The sequence below is a fragment of the Onychomys torridus genome, chromosome 16, assembly GCF_903995425.1.
Source record: "Onychomys torridus chromosome 16, mOncTor1.1, whole genome shotgun sequence".
NCBI classification, from domain to species: Eukaryota; Metazoa; Chordata; class Mammalia; order Rodentia; family Cricetidae; genus Onychomys; species Onychomys torridus.
The window spans coordinates 2,820,214-2,837,743 of record NC_050458.1 but is presented as its reverse complement, the minus strand read 5'-3'; the positions used below and the strand labels follow the sequence as shown (position 1 = coordinate 2,837,743).

General features: G+C 41.7%; 1 protein-coding gene across 6 annotated transcripts in view; it reads right to left on the bottom strand.

Annotated features, from left to right (window-relative positions):
* The window catches only part of Vps13b (vacuolar protein sorting 13 homolog B), a 553,125-nt gene extending 545,330 nt beyond the window's left edge, over nt 1-7,795 (bottom strand). For all 6 annotated transcript variants that reach the window (XM_036207944.1, XM_036207941.1, XM_036207943.1 and 3 more), the window contains exons 1-2: nt 7,729-7,795; nt 7,397-7,571 (exon numbers count right to left, since the gene is read on the bottom strand). In XM_036207944.1, the coding sequence (XP_036063837.1) occupies nt 7,397-7,543 (147 nt within the window). In that variant the 5' untranslated portion in view covers nt 7,544-7,571; nt 7,729-7,795. The remainder of the gene's footprint in view (nt 1-7,396; nt 7,572-7,728) is intronic.
* Nucleotides 7,796-17,530: the final 9,735 nt, after the last annotated feature.

Sequence of the window (17,530 nt, the reverse complement as noted above, 5' to 3'; positions counted from 1 at the left end):
TGTACACTGTGAAGATCTGTTGCTGTCACGGTTTAATGAAGAAGCTGACTGGCCAATAGCTGAACAGGATAAAGTTAGGCAGGAGAGCCAGACTGAGAATGAGGGATGAGGAGTCTCCAGCAGGCTGAGAACCAGTCGGACACACAAAGTGGGACAGAGGTAAGGCCACAAGCCTTGGGGCAGTGCGTGGATTAATAGAAATGGGTTAAGTTGTAAGAGCTAGTTAGTAATAAGCCTGAGCTGTTGTATTGGCCGAGCATTATAATTCATATTCAGCCTCTGAGTCGGTTATTTGGGACTGGGCAGTCAGGACAGGAAACGTCCGCCTACAACAAAGTACTGTGATAAACAAGGGCACATCTACTTTGAAAAGGGTAAAATACAAATGTTGCTTACTGTACCTAGATTTTCAAGTAACCAACAACAAATTACTTCCTTTCTGTTATTTCCACTCCTAGAAAACACCTGTATATGGCTGTACATGGCTGTATATGGCTGTACATGGCTGTACATGGCTGTATATGGCTGTACATGGCTGTATATGGCTGTACATGGCTGTATATGGCTGTATATGGCTGTATATGGCTGTACATGGCTGTAGATGGCTGTACATGGCTGTAGATGGCTGTACATGGCTGTATATGGCTGTACATGGCTGTATATGGCTGTACATGGCTGTATATGGCTGTACATGGCTGTATATGGCTGTACATGGCTGTATATGGCTGTACATGGCTGTATATGGCTGTACATGGCTGTATATGGCTGTACATGGCTGTATATGGCTGTACATGGCTGTATATGGCTGTACATGGCTGTATATGGCTGTACATGGCTGTATATGGCTGTACATGGCTGTATATGGCTGTACATGGGATACTGCTGGCCAAGATTTAAACTGAAAGTTGAATATCTCTCAGAAATCTAACTCTAACCATTCACAGTGATCCATGCCTACTCAGGAAGTTGAGGCAGGAGGATCAAGTTTTCAAGGCCAAACCAGGCAACAAAGGACTTTATCTATAAAATTAATTACTATTAGGTAAGCTATAATTTTGGGGGGTGTTCTTTTATAAATATAAATTTAAAATATTAAATATTTAATAAAAGGCAACAAACACAAAACGTGAGTTTATATCTAAATTAAAACCTTTCAACAGCAAAGAAAACAGAGTAAATGGGCCATATTAACAACAGATAAGAGAGAAAACAGATGAAAAACATGTTTATCTAGAAAAGTGTTAGTATCTACTGTATAGAATTTCTAAAATCTAACAACAAAATCCTATTTTTAAATGGATGGAGGAGCCATGCACAGTGGTGCACACCTTTAATCCCAGAACTTGGACAGAAACAGGCAGATCTCTGAGTTTAAGGTTAGCCTGATCTACAGTTGACCATCTTTACATATGCCAACAAGCACATGAAAAGATGATCAACATGCAAATCATCACAGAATGCAAACCTAAACCAGTGAGCTCTGATCCCTTATTTCTTAATATGTACACTTTTTAAACTGTAATTGCAGACACACAAATCAATACAGAATAAATCATAGATTCACTGCTAGCAGAATATGAAAAGAAGTTCTTCAAAGTCACAGCGAATTGTAAAGAAAACCCGCACAGAAACAAAGGTAAGTAGATGGTTATACATGGACAGCTGAGGTACTCTTTCCTCCTTTCTTCTTCCAATGAAGAAAGCAACTGCAGAAGGGGATACTGTGCAGTGTTCCTGCAGAACTGAAACACGCCTTCCTAGAGACGCAAGAAGCTCTGCTAACTTTCAAGACTCAGGAATCTCAGAACAGAGTCACAAGGCTCCGCCCCATGATCCATCAACAGTGATAGCTGTTGCTTGGAAGAGACTCCTCTATGACTGATCTGCCTGCCAGCTGTGCAGAGAGTTCCAGGGATGCAGCTTTGGGGAATATATCACCTATGCTGAGTGAACATTTCAAAGATGCAGCTGTTTTTCCCTCACCCATTATAATCTCAATCAGTGGTTCTCAACCTTCTTAATGCTGCAACCCTTTAATACGCTTCGTGTTATGGTGACTCTAACCATAAAATTATTTGTGTTGCTACTTTGTAACTAATTTTGCTGTTATGAATTGTAATGTGAACATCTGATAAACAGCCCTGTGAAAGGTCTGTTTGCAGAGTGGAGACCACAGGCTGACAAACACTGCTCCCTCACCCAGGCTCCTGGAAGCAACTACAGGCACTCACAAGCTCCCCAAGCTAGACTTGGGGACAACTGTTCTTTTCTGTCATCAGTGCCCTGCTCAAGTCAAGTGGCATTGCTCACGTTCCCTTCAAAAATAACCCAGAAGCAAGAAAGGGGGTTTTTCAAGGGCAAAGTATATTAGAGTGACTTGTTCGGCTATTTTTTTTTTTTTAATGAAAACATTTCCTCTTAGAGGAAGGAGAAAGACTTATTAGATTCAAAAAGCTAATGGAGTGTACCTTAGTTAGGAAGCTCCTAATGTTAGATGGTTAACAATCCCCCTGCCCCAGGTTAGTAATAAATTATTGGAGAGAGGAGAGACTGTTGGGTAGAGCAGCTTACAGATTGTGCAGCGAGCCCCAGGGATGCAACAAACATGAGTTGTTGCCCCTGCTAAGGCAGGATTTTCAGGGGTGCAGGTGCCTTCAGGACACTCACACTCCCATAAGTAACCCAAGCCAAACTTAGTAATGCTAAGTAGTAGAATTAGTAGAATCGTTTCTTTGCTCCGTTGTTAGTGTCTAAAGTAAATGGAGTTTGTTCACATCCCCAGAAACAGGCAGACAATGAAGTGAAATGAAAGTTCTCATTGATCTCGGATTGTGGTGAATCAACTGCATATTGTAATCCTGTGGACAATCACTAAGACAATAACTCAAAAATAACTTGAAATCAAAAGAATAAGGAGCTTAGGAAACCTCTATTAAATACAGAAGTAAATGGAAGAGGCACACCAGAAGAAAAAAAAATGACAGAAGACACAGAAAGTAATTTGAAAATGAAAGATGAAAATCCAGCCATATAAAATATAAGTACTGAACATAAATGAATTAAATACTGAAACCAAATGGCAAAGACTGTCAGACAATTTAAAAATATAAGAGATGTGAATATACTCTCTACTTCAGATATGAAAATACAAATGTAATGAAAATAAAAAACAAAATATATATTGTCCTCGTCTGCCTTCTGTTGCTGTGATAAGCACAACCTGAAGAGGAGAAGTGTGCGTGGCTTACAGGTTACAGTACATCGTCCAAAGAGGCCAAGGCAGGAGCTGAAGCAGAGGCCATGGAGAAATGCTGCTTACTGCCTTCTGCCCAGGTTTGCCCAACTACCTTTCTTATACAACAGAACTGCCTACCTAGGGCCAGCACCACAGCAGGCGGGCCACAGGCACGCCCACACAGGCCAATCTGATGAGGGCAACTCCTGACTTCTCCCCTCGGGATCAGTCACAAGATTAGCCATCACACATATCGTGCAAATAGTAACCACAGAAAGCTGAGTTAATGATACTGCTATCAGATAAGATAGACATAAGGGGATCTAGGAAAAATTACTAAAGATCAAAAGAGTTGGAGACCATCCTGGACTACATGAAACCATACCCAAAATATGAAAATCTAATAGGGGCGGGCCTGAGTGATGGCCCAGTGAGTAACAGTTCATACTAAGAAAATCTGAGTATCCAGTTCAGATCCCTGGACTCATGGAGGGAAAAAAAGAGGCACAGCCATACCTATAACTCTAGCACTGGGGTAAGGAGAGACGGGAGGGCCGGGCTTTGCAGCCGTCAGCCCTCCTCCAGGTTCAGTAAATATTCTGCCTATAGAAATAGAGGAAAGTGATAGAGCAGTACATAAAGTGTCCTCCTCTGGACTCACACACAGAGGCACAAACACACGCAAATGCCAATGTACATACACCTCAAACACTTATGCCATGCTCACAGACACCAAACTCACAAACACATAAATACATACACACATATACATACACACAAACACACAGCCACACCAAATAAACCAAAAAAAAAGGTCCAATAGGACATGTTACAGTGATTAAAAGAACAATTCATGAAGAACACATAAAATATACAAGAAAGTCACAAAATACATCAGGCAAAATTTAACAAAACTGAAAAGAAAAAAGACACCTCAAAAATAACAGCAGAAGCTGGAAAAATGGCTCAGTGGCTAAGAACATTTGTTCTTGCAGGGGACTCAGGTTCAACTCCCAGCACCCATGTGGCAGCTCACAACCATCTTTAACTCCAGGGGATCTGACACCTCTGTCCTCCGAGGACACCAAGTACAAATGTGGTGCTCAGACAAACAAGCAGATAAAACACTCATACACCTAAAATAAATTCAAAAATAATTTTTAGCTTAAAAAATAAAAGCCAAGCAGTGGTGGCACACACCTTTAATCCCAGCACTCGGGAGGCAGAGCCAGGTGGATCTCTGTGAGTTCGAGGCCAGCAGGGGCTACCAAGTGAGTTCCAGGAAAGGCGCAAAGCTACACAGAGAAACCCTGTCTCGAAGAACCAAAAAAGGTAAATAAATAAATAAATAAAATAAAAAATGAAAATGCTAATGGAAGGCAGGCACGTGGCTCAGCAGGTAGGCGCTTGCCCCGCCAAGCCTGACGACCTCAGTTCACTCCCCAGGACCAGGTAGGGAAGGAGAGAACCAACTCCTGCAACTTGTCATCTGACAAAAGGAAGTCTGTTCTCATCATATCTGCTCACATTTTGTCAAGAGTTTCTAGACATGCAGTGATAAAAACAAAAACTATAGCACTGATGGTATCTAAACATTATATACTAATTAAAAGAATAACTGGCTTAAAAGGTATAAAACTAGCATTACATAGGCAGTCAATCTGAAGCAACCTACCAAAATCTGTTCGATAATTTAGAACAAACATCTCTTAATCAAGATAGGACTAGCCCTAAGCACAAAGGAAAACACTGATATAACGGACAATAAATTTATAAACGTTTATTCATCAATATGACTTTAAGAAAGTAAACGTGACAAGTAATAAATTGGAAGATGCGATATTAACACACATCTGACAAAGAACTTATTTCCCAGACATAAAACAGAGCTAGAGGGGCAGCCTCCTCACAAAAGGTAGGCTTAATTCATGTGAGCGCCTGGATTCAATACCCAGAACCAAAACAACATAAACAAAATCAATTCCAACAGCAATTAGAAAAGGCAAATAATCTCATTCTTTTTCCTACTCTGTTGCAAAAAAAAAAAAAAAAAAATCAGAATTTACCAAAATTATCCAAATAACCAGCCAATAAGCATTAGAGATATTCAAAGAAAATACAATGGGTGGCAGTGGTGGCGCACGCCTTTAATCCCAGCACTTGGGAGGCAGAGGCAGGTGGATCTCTGTGAGTTCAAGGCGAGCCTAGTCTCCAAAGCAAGTTCCAGGAAAGGCATAAAGTTACACAGAGAAACCCTGTCTCGAAAAAAAAGAAAATACAATGGCTTATCACTACACATCCACAAAGCAACAAACATACCAAGTAGGAATAAAAATGTGAAATAATTGAAACTATCACAGTATGACTGTTAATACACTGTTATTAATATACTGTTAAACTATTGGCAATACAAATTAAAACATATGACCTCCTAGGTGTGTACATAAGGAAAAATCACTGTTTATGTATATAAAAATGTACATATAAGAATGTTCAGGGTTGGGGATTTAGCTCAGTGGTACAGCGCTTGCCTAGCAAGCGCAAGGCCCTTGGTTCGATCCTCAGCTCTGGGGGGAAAAAAAATGTTCATAAGCACTTTCTTTTTTATTTTTCCTTTTTTTTTTTTTTTTTGGTTTTTCGAGACGAGGTTTCTCTGTAGCTTTGGAGTCTGTCCTGGACTAGCTCTGTAGACCAGGCTGGCCTCGAACTCACAGAGATCCACCTGCCTCTGCCTCCCGAGTGCTGGGATTACACCGCCCGGCAGGCACTTTCTTTATAGTAGCCAAAAATATCAACAACCAAAAGTGCTACTGATAAAACCAGATCAACTGTGGCTTTTTGTCTTAGGTTTTTTGTTTTTGTTTTGTTTTTGTTTTTGTTTTTGTTTTTTGAGGCAGGGTTTCTCTGTATAACAGCCCTGGCTATCCTGGAACTCACTCTAGGCCACCACCACCCAACATAAATTGTGACCATCTTATACAAACTACTGCTGACAACAATATGGGCTAGTCAAAGAAGGAGCTAAACAGAGATCAGAAATCACTCCAATGCTGCTGAGCCTCAAGAACAGGAAAATAAATAGATAAATAATAGTTGGTTTTTTTTTTTTTTTTTAAAGCAAAAACCTCTTTGTTGACAGAAATCTAAGTGCCAGGGCATGTAGCTCAGCAGGACATGTGACCAGCATGCATGAGTTCCAAATTCAATTCTTTGTACGTGTAAAACAAACATCCAGAAATGCGATTAGCAGTGTCTTAGGAGGTTAGCAACACAGGAGAGCCTTACAGAAACGGTGTGTGTCTTCATCCTGGTGGTAAATTCACAGACACAGTCATCCTGACAGTTGAACTACTACACTTCGGGTTTGTTATCATTTTTTAAAACTGTAAATGAAAATATTAAGACATCCAATTAAGTCCAAGGAGGACTGAGGAAGGAGCTAGATTATCCAGTAACAGGAAAGAGTACTCTATGAAAATCTTCACCATCAGATCAAGTCCTCCGTTATCTCCTACAGAGCAGCTGGTTTCCACAGATAACCTGGATCCTCAAGCAGAACGGAAGTACTTGGCATATGTTACTGATAAATGTGGTAAGTGAATTGATAAACATGTGAGCTTTGAAGTAACAGTTCATTTGCATCAGATCATTTCAATGCTAAAAATAATAAGAAGTGATTAATAAAGATGTTACCAATTTTATCATCATTCTCCATCTGTGTCTACACAATCTCTGAGGATGCCATGGGTAATTTCATTTTTCCTGGTAAAAAAAGAGAACTTTCTTTGACATGTGTGCGACCTTGCTGTCTTTCACTCTTCCACTGACCTAAAAGTAGAACAAGAATGCAATGTTTTCCAGCTTCACATAAAACTGACTGTGCATAGTTGGCAATGCTTGTGAACTGAGTAAAGAGGATGAAAAATTCTGCTAACAAGAACAGAACTGTGTTCCTATCAGCTGAAAACCTTTGGGAATCCAATGGAATAAACCTCTCTAGGCAGAATGCCTCGTTGTTGTTTTTTTTTTTTTTTCCTATAAAACGAAGTCTGTAGCTACATAGCAGCAAAACACACTAGCAGGAAACTTGTCATTCAAAACATAGTAAACAGGTTATGTCTAACAACCGAAGACGTTTCCAATGACAACTGTACAACATACCTGTTCCAGAACATCTAATTTTAACTCGAGTTTGCTGAGAACCACGTCCCCACCCCATAGTGAAAGCTGGAGATCCGAAGGCTTTAAGTTCTTAATATAGCGATTCACATAGCTCATTAAAATCGGAGTTACGTACGACTCCAGCATCTTCAAAGTAAGGACTCAACGGCGGATCCTAAAAGGGATAAAGATAAAATGTTTATCTCAATCGGCGGGCAGCGAATGGAAAAGCGCTTCCCAGGAGAGCTGGTAAGGCCGACAAGCAGCAGCAGGCTTCTCCCGGAACGCCCTCCACGTCCGGCCGCGACGTCCCCGCTAAGCGCGCGCCTCACCTGGCCTGGAATCGGTAGAGAGGCGGCGACAGGAGGCGACGGCCCCCTTCACTCCAGCCCGGCCGCAGCCCAGCCTGCCCCTGAGGCGGTCGGCTCCGGGAACGCAGCCGGACCTCCGGCCATAGAAGGCGAGCTGGCGTCCGGCCCGCTCCAGCTCGCACTCCACCTCCGGGCACCTGGCCGCCGCCGCCGCGCCGCTCGCGTTCCGCGCCACTTCCGGGTGTGCCCGCTTCGCTGTCCGACCGGCTTCCTCGGCAGGAACAGCGACTCGGAGCCTCTGCCTGGGACGACTCCGGCTGGGCTAGGCCCGCACCCACACTGCCTTCGCGTTCTGGGTTCGGACCGACCTCTCCGAAGCGCTCCGGGCGGGGAGCGGACCGGTAAAGCGGGGGCACCGGGGATCCGGAAGTGGCGCTGCGGACAGAGGCGATGGCGAGGAGGCGCCCCAGGGCAGGCCGGGAGACTGGAGAAGCGGAATGACTGGGCTCTGCAGCGGAGGCAGGAGCCTTCGTTCTTCCAGCACTGAAAACAGGCGGCTGTTTCCCGTGGCTACTGGGGGAACTGGGAAGAGGAACCGGGTCCGGTGGGGTGGAGGTAAAAGGCAAGTAGGAGGAGCTAAGTAAGGCGGAAGATTTAAACCGAAGTTTATTGGGAAGGTGGCTGAGGGCATGAAGTCGAGATCAGAGGTGTACAGCTTGGAAGAATGCTTAGAGCAACCGTGTACATAAGCTCCTTCTTTTCCTTTCCCAAAGCATGGTGAAATAATCCCTAGTTAGCGAGTACAGGTGCATGGAATGGAGGACAAATGGTCAGAGACGGTAACTGGACAACTATCAGACTACAGTCTGATACGGAGCTCCCCAAAAAGCTGAGGAAGTATCAAAAAGTATCAAAAAGCTCAAAAGTGAAATAACTGATAAAAAGGAATAAATTCCGTTTTAAGGGCCAGTGTGGGTGAAATGAAATAAATGTATTAAATGCTTCGTTGCAGCCACTTGTAGGCTAACTAACAGCTGACACTCAGACGCCCACTTTGAAAGCCGTACCGAGTGGATGGAAACAGCACCGGATAAGTTGTCTCCTTTTTTGTTGTCGGTTTTCTGTTTGTTTGTTTGTTTTTTTTGTTTTTGTTTTTCGAGACAGGGTTTCCCACTGTAGCTTTGCGCCTTTCCTGGAACTCACTTTGGAGACTAGGCTGGCCTCGAACTCACAAGATCCGCCTAGCTCTGCCTCCCGAGTGCTGGGATTGGATTGTTTTTTTTTTTTTTAACCAGCGTCCTACTTTGGGCAACTTCTGAAGAAAACATGTGTCTTGAAAATAGTTTTACTTTATAGGTTATTCAGTACCCACTCATGCCTAAAACTCTTTTGAAGTTAAAAAAAAAAAATTACTATTTCCTGAAAGAGAATTGGTGATTGCTGTAAAAAATGAGATTTATGGAGATGCCAAAGTTTATTTTAATAGTGAAAATAATGTATTAGATTTCACACGCAGAAAAGCAGCAAGCAATTGCTAATTCACAGCAGCTGCCTCCTCAAATGCCTTAATAAATAACCGTGTAATGTGAGTTATAAAAACTTAATTAGCAAAATAAACATTTTAAGTTACCTGCATCACTTGAACAGCAACTAGGTGGAAGCCATGACTGAGAAGTTTTAATATTAAAAAAATATTCCACAGCCTGGGCAGTGGTGGCACACACCTTTAATCCCAGCACCTGGGAGTCAGAGGCCAGTCTGATCTACAGAGTGAGTTTTGGGATAGACTCCAAAGCTACACAGAGAAATCCTGTCTCAAAAAACAAAAACAAAAAACTTTCCACTAAACAATCTAATAAAACATTATCAGGATGTTAGCCAGATTCTTAAAATCAGCAATAAATGTGACTAATAAGTTTTAGCAAAAAATAACGTGTAGAATGCTAAACATGCCATTTTTCTTCCTTAGCCAGGAAAAGGTGCCAAATCCCTAGCCTAAGAAATATTATCTGGGCAGTTTGTTTGTAGTATCAAAAATTAGTGGTTTTCCACCTGTGTTCAATTGAACATTGTTCTATATGCAGTTAAACTAAATTTAATTCCTTTTCACCAATATTATTTGTCAAATGAGTAGTCTTTCCCAAATATCACATGTGCACAAAGTCTTTCTGAAGGTCTCTCTTGAAAGGCAGAGGCAGCAGTTGTACAGGAGCGCCCTTGGGCTGCAGCTGCCCAGGGGCTGAGCGGAAACTCAGCTTTCCCACCAGTAAACATGCTATTAGCTGTAGGATCTATACTTGTGTTAGCAAATTGAGAAAGTTCTCTTTTGAAAGCTTGCTAGTTAATTTTAGACTATTAGAGAAAACACTGACCCAGAACCCCTCCTCAACCTAGCCAGGGAGGACAACCCTGAATCCATGAAATATATTACAACTATGAGAAGGTAATATTTATTTTTAGCCTACATTCAGGCATAATTTGTTATACAATATTTCAAGGAGTAGGGCTGAGGGAACTAATTCCTCAGGTAAGATAAACCCTGGAGAATCCGAGGTTTCAAAGTTCTTAGCTTCAGTAGTGCCCTCCCACACGTTCCCAGGCCAAGGACGCCATTCTTTACCAATTCATGTCCTTACTTTAATAGCTAGAACTTGAATTTTCACTGTAATTCAGCCAACCTTGTAATGAGGAACTTGGGTTTGATTTTCTGCAACTTGGCTCTGTGGCTGCTGGAAAGATTCTTTTTTAGGACACACTCAGAAATCTTTAGACTGTTTCTACACATCTGGAGCCAGTCAATGTTATCACTAACTTCATCCCTATCCTTTGTCAGTTTATCCAGAGATACTAAGAGCAACCAACCAGCATCATCATTTTCCTTAATTTTTCCAAAATTGCCAAAAGTTTCATGTACAGAATCAATAAATCCTTTACCACCCATATCAGTGAATCAAGAGAATCAAATGCATTTATCTCTTTAAGTTTGTAAAATAGTTCACACCATGGGCTTTGAATCCTTTCTGAGCTCCCAGGAGAGGCTAAGATAACTGTGAGTGTGGGCAACCTGAAAAGCCAATTCCAGATACGTAAAAGATTCATCATCATACTTCTGTGGCTCTAGAACCACTCCTGGTACCAAAATCTCTATTAGTCAGGGTTCTCTAGAGTAATAAGACTTACAGGATGAATATATATATACACACACACTTACATACACATGTGTATACACACAGACACATATGTATATATATATTAGAATATATGTCATAGAATATATATATATATATATATATATATATATATATATATATATATATTAGAATGACTTACAAGCTGCCATCTAGCTAACCCAACAATGGCTGACTAGCTATAAATGGAAAGTCCAAGAATCCAGTAGTTGCTCAGTCCACGAAGCTGAATGTCTCAGCTGATCTTCATTATACACTAGAATTCCAAAAAAGTAGACTCCAATGCCAGTGAAGGAATGGACTTGCCAGCAAAGTGAGAGCAAGCAGGCAAAGAACAAATGCTTCCTCCTTCCATGGCCTTTTGTAGGCTTCTAGCAGATGTGGCCCAGGTTGAAGGTGTGTCTTCCCAACTCAAGAGCTAGCTTAAAAGTGTGTCAAGTTTATAACCAAGAATAGCTGTCGCAGACAACAAAAGAGGAAGATGCTCAACTGTAGCATGAATCTTAAAGGTGCTTGTTAATAAAACTCAAACCCGAGGCCAGTTATTGGGGTGATTGCTGGAAGATCAAAGACACAGAACAAGCCACAGTTTCCTCACCTCGCCAGTCCCTCAGCTGGTCTTGTTTCCTCAGACTGGAAGCTTCTGTGTCCTCATCCCAAAGGCTCTCAACTGAACTGTGTTGCTCCAAAGCCTGAACACTTAACCAACCAAATGCTTAACTAACTACATGCTTTTTCTCCCCTCATTCCTGGTCCTCACGCCTTATATACTTTTCTCTTCCTGCCCCCACTCCCTGGGATTAAAGGTTGTGTTTCTAGGATTAAAGGTGTGGGTCACCATGCTTAGCTGTTTCTAAAGTGGCCTTGAACTCAGAGATCCAGCTAGCTCTGCCTCCCAAGTGCTGGGATTAAAGGTGTATACCACCACCGCCCAACTTCTGCTATAGCTTACTCTTCCCATTTTCTAGCCATCATTTCTGGCTCTGTTCTAGTGGCTGTCTGTTCTCTGACCCCAGATATGTTTATTTCGGGGAACACACAATATTTCAGGGAACACAATACCCACCACATGTCCCCTGTTTTTGTCTAAAATTAAAAAAAGATTATAACTAATACAAGAAAAACTATCCAATAAGTATATACAATATATACAGTCAAGAATTACATTAACAATGTCTAGTCCATTAACATTTGACAAATTCAGATAAAAACTCCATTTTATATATACTAACAATGTCCAGTCCAGCAACATTTGATAAACTCAGACAAAAAGTTTTCATTACTTATCCTATTTAAAACAAATAGTTCCTTTTTTTTTTAAAGTATTTTTCTTTTCATAACAGATTCAGTAATCTACCTTTTGTCATTTTTATATCTTCTCCTTTTTCTTTTTAGAGTAGATTCAGTGATCTACCCATTTATCCTATTATTTCATCTTTTTTCTAAGAGTACATTCAGTGATCTACCTCATATCTATATTATTTTTTCTTTTTAAACAAAACCTCTGAATCTAATCTTCATGTTCAGCTTTTTTCCTGACCATTAACAATTAACAACTTGTAACCAATCATCATAAACAATGACAATATCCAAAACTCATTAAACGACCAAAAACCTCCCATCCCACCTTTTGGGGATGTGGGCATCATCTTCTTAAAATTACTTCCATCTTTAGGGGATCCTGAAAAGAAAATTTTTGGGTTAATTGTCAAGTCCTGTATCATTTGTCCCACCACTGCATAATGAGAAAGTGCAGGGCTTGTTTCAAGTCCTTGTTCAGGTAGTCTGTCAGGCTGTATCATCTCAGCCAGTCATCTCGAAATTGTCCTGAGCAGTTTGTAATCCAAAGTCAATCTTTCCATGCTGTTAATGGCTTTACCTTAGTTCATGTGGCATCATCATTGTGGAGTCCCATTTCCCTTTAGATTTTTTTTGTGTGTGTGTGCCTCTGTGGTTTGGAGCAATCACAGTCTGATAAATGTCTGTCTGTCTTTCGGGACCATGAACATTCTTCCCTAGAAGAGAAAATCTTCACAGCAATTTCTCCCCAGCATTTGTCTTGCCAACCTTTTCCAAACTGACCTTTGCCGATGCTTTCTTGTAACATGCTGGTCCTGGCAATTCTCTGAACAAGCAGCAGTAAATTCTTTGTTCCAGGTAGCAGCGTCACCGCAGTCACCAACACGATGAGAAGCAGCCTGCAACTCAGAGCAGCTGTCACTGCCTCCATGGTCCCACTGCCACCGTTTGTAGCTAGTACCCAGCCGGCCGTAGCTTCTCCTTAGCAAGCCTCCTAGGCCGGCCTCAAACTCAGGATCCTCCTGCCTCTGCCTTCTTCAGTAAATCCTACTGGCTTGCTCCACCATAACCGGCTGAGTGTAGCTCGGGCGTGAGCTGGGCCCACAAGACCACAGGCAAGAGGTTTTTTCATGAATTCTTACCACGAACGTTGGGCGCCAGATGTAGCATGAATCTTAAAGGTACTTGTTAATAAAACTCAAACCCGAGGCCAGTTATTGGGGTGATTGCTGGAAGATCAGAGACACAGAACAAGCCACAGTTTCCTCACCTCGCCAGTCCCTCAGCTGGTCTTGTTTCCTCAGACTGGAAGCTTCTGTGTCCTCATTACCCATTACTCTGAGAGTTGCTGCAGAATCTACAGTTAGTCTGAGATTTAACTATCTGAGCTTTTTCCCAATACCCAACAGAGATACCACCACTCCCTAAACAGCAGGAAGCAATTCTAAGAAAACGACGCCCCTTCTCCCTAAGGTTTCATATTTCTCAGGGTTATGGATAATGGTTCTAGGGTTGGGGTGGAAGAAACTGTTAAACTCAGTACTCTCCTTAAGGAAAGAAAATATGTCTCAAAAAAAAAGGGGGGTAAAGAAGAAATGGAATGGATAGGTATAAGATATTATGGTAGACTATCATATACATTAGTAAACAAATTTAGTAATATAGCAGCCTTTGCACTGTTATGAATTCTTATATGTTGATACAAATATAAACTTTTTACATTCCTATTTAAGATAATTTGTATATTGATACAAATACAGAACTATATTTGTTATATTGTACACATATTTTTACTCTTATGTGAAATATTTGTATATTGATACAACTGAATTTATATCTGTCATACTGTATGTATGTTCTACTTCTGTTTAAGATATTCTGTATACTGATATATATTTAGGATTATTATTATCATATTGCATATTGCACTATACATTCCTACCTCTGTTAAAGATATTTTGTGTATTGTCACAATTTAAAGTCATTGTCCTTTTACTGTGCATTTGCTTACAGACTGTTTGCCTTATTTATAGGAAGCTTAGTCCTTAGGTTGTTTAGGTAGATAAGACTTACATAGTTATTTTCACCTATGCTTGTCATCTCTATAATTATGTTAGTTAGGTTATCCAGATTTATAAATACATAGGTCAGATGGACAGGTAATCTTCAAATACTTCATGGACCTAGAGAACATGGCATTTAAATAACTTAGAATTCTGTTGACGTGAGACATAATTGCTCCTGGCAGCACCAATTTGATCCCGAGAGAATGTTGGGCTTCTAAGACATTTCCATTTGGAAGTTTGTCTTCTTGGCACAAAATGGCCTACTGGGCAAAGAACTGCCCTTGCCTCAACTGCTGACAGTACAAATGCTGTCCTTTCTGGACAAGTGGGACACAAGGAAAGCGACCACTATACTTTGCCAAGACAGGGTAAGATGGTCTTTCAGAATTCCTGCTTCTGAAAATGGTCTGTCAGATACTCTAGGCCTGTAGCCAATTTGAATGCACCAACAATGCTGAGAAACATTAAGTGACTGTCCAGGCTGCTAGCTGTCTCTGTCTACTCTTGCAAGACTCCCAAAAGTTGCTTGTGTCCTTCTCCCATTTCTCAGGTATTATTATATTCCTTCTCAGGTCTTTGATGAGGTTGGAGATTAGCAGTTATAGTTACAACTTAGTATATATACATATATAATATCTTAGATAGGATATATTAAGTATTAGACTCAGGTTCTTTAGGATAGGACACCTTTTGGAATGATCTTTGTAACACACCACCTACCCATGCCCTAGACTTCCCTGGATTTTACTATGTGTTTTTTTGCTTGATATTGTTTGCACTTATTGTAATTCCAACTTATCTAGGTCATTATCCCTCATTACTCCTGGACAATATTTGATAACCATCTCTTTGTATATAGTCTTGTATTAGGTTAGAACTTTCTTATTTAGACAAAAGGGGGAGATGTAGTGGATAGCCATCCCAGCATTGGCCTGGAAGTTCCAACCCCCATTGAGGCTTTGGTAATGGTCACGCCCACAAGGCGGGGCGGAGGAGGAAGCGGAAGACCAAGGATCGGGAAGAGCTCTCGAGCTTGGTTCCCGGACCCTGGACGCTGGAGGTAGACCGAGCAGAGTTCTCCAGAGAACACTGCCGGACTACGCTATACCTTTGCCAGACCCTGCAACCTACCCCTTCATTTGTAAGTTACCCCACAAAATAAACCTCCCTTTTAACTACATGGAGTGGCCTTAATAATTTCACCAATACTGAACCTCCACATGTACACATACACATAGCTGCTTTGAGAGTCCATCTAATCCCTGTCAAAATCACTAACAACAGGAGAACAAATGACAATAAATACTAGCAGAAATGTAGAGAAAGAGAACCTCTTACCCCTGCTGGTGTAAATGTGCATCCACAATAGAAAATATGGAAGGTCCCAGAAAACTAAAATCAGCACTGTCATCCAGCACAGCTGTCCCAGCCAACACACCCAGGACCACACATCCCTCCATGTTTATTGCTGTACTACTCACAAAGGCTAAGTAGTGGAACCAGGCCAGCTGTCTATCCACATCAGATGGACACAGAAAATGCATTTACACACAATGGAATTTTGGCAGCTATAAACAAAAAATGATATCACATTTTCAGAAAAAGGGAACTGGAGATCATTACGTTAGGTGAATTAAGCCAGACTCAGAAAGACAAACACCTGTTTTCTCTCATATGTAGAATCTAGATCTAGAGGATCTCAAAAGTAAAGAAGGGGAAGAGGAAACCTCAAGGGTGGAGAGAGACTCAAAACAGAGGGGGTGGAATACATGGGCCACAAAGAGCCTTTGGAGGGTAGGGATAGAACCTCAGCAGTCGGGAAGCAAACAGGATGGAAGAGGACAATCAGGACGGAGCGCATTTCTGTATGCAGGAAAGCGCCATAATGAAAGTGCGCATCTGGGTAGCAAGGTAACCAGGGGTGGACTTGTGATGAACAATTCAGTTTTTTCAACTTGATTAAGAAGCAACTAATGCATTAAAATGAGTGCATCCTTAGGTGTGTTTGTGGGCTTTTACACGGGTAAACTGAAGTGGAAAAGATAAGGCCTGAATGTGGGCAGGCCTGAGTTCAATCCCCAGTACTCACATGGTAAAAAAGAACAAACACTGGCATTGTCCTCTAACCTCCACACACACACTCTGTGGCACTCATGCACAGATGCTCGTATGTATGCATGTATAACAACCAGTCAATAAATAAATAAATAAATGTAATTTGTAGTGGATAGCCATTCCAGCCTTGGCCTGGAAGTTCCAACCCCCATTGAGTCCTCAGCGGCTTTGGTAATGGTCAAGGCTCAAGAAGGGAAGTAAGAAGAGCAAGGGATAAAGAGTTCAAGGCCAGCCTGGTCTACAGAGTGAGATCCAAGACAGGCACCAAAGCTACACAGAGAAGCCCTGTCTCCAAAAACCAAATAAATAAATGAATAAATGAAAGAGGAGTGCAATTGTGAGAATCTGGTGCAGGAAATCGAGAGATGGGTAGTTCTATGCTGGTGTTTTGGGGAGACTTTGGGAAACCAGGCAAGTGCGGGGACAGCTTTGCAGCTCATTGGTTCTTGGACTATGTTCCTGCCCTTACTTTGCAGGAATGGGGGTGATGGGTGATGTATTCAACTACTTGGGGAAAAGTTGAGTAACTTGCAAAAGCAACCACAACTGAGGGATAGATACATGTCCAAGCCCTCCCCCACCCCAATTCAGTGTGTTCCCAATTTGCCTTCAGTTTAACTGTTTTCCTGTTACATTGGGGTGTGTGGGGGGGAGACCAGCTCTGAGCAGTGACTGGCCACCTGTGTGGGCCCTGAGTCGAGGCTGGAGGAGGTAGCCGTCTTCAGCAACATGTACTCTGCCGAACTAGGAGCCCAGGCAATGTCCACCTGGCATATGTCAACAAACCTGGTTTATAATAATGCTTTGTCCAGCACAGCTCCAGAGACGGGCCTGTCTGGAGCCAGGAGGAAATGAAGAAACGACAAACAGACATGAAAAGAACTGATTTCCACTGGGACTCTGTATGGTTATTGAAACACCCTGAAAACCAAGAGAGTCATTAGTACAAACAGACACTGGAGTATGTGACAGGCTACTGAACAAAAAAGTGTAGGCCCAGTAGGCTCCTCCTTGACCAGTCTTAGCTGCATGGAAGCAATTACCAGGTAGCATTTGCAACTTTTAAAGCATTAAAACAAATAAACAACCCCTTAGCTGGGTGCCTCCTCCATCAGCACATTGGCTGCTTTCTTGGCTTTCCAGCTTCGCTGGTCT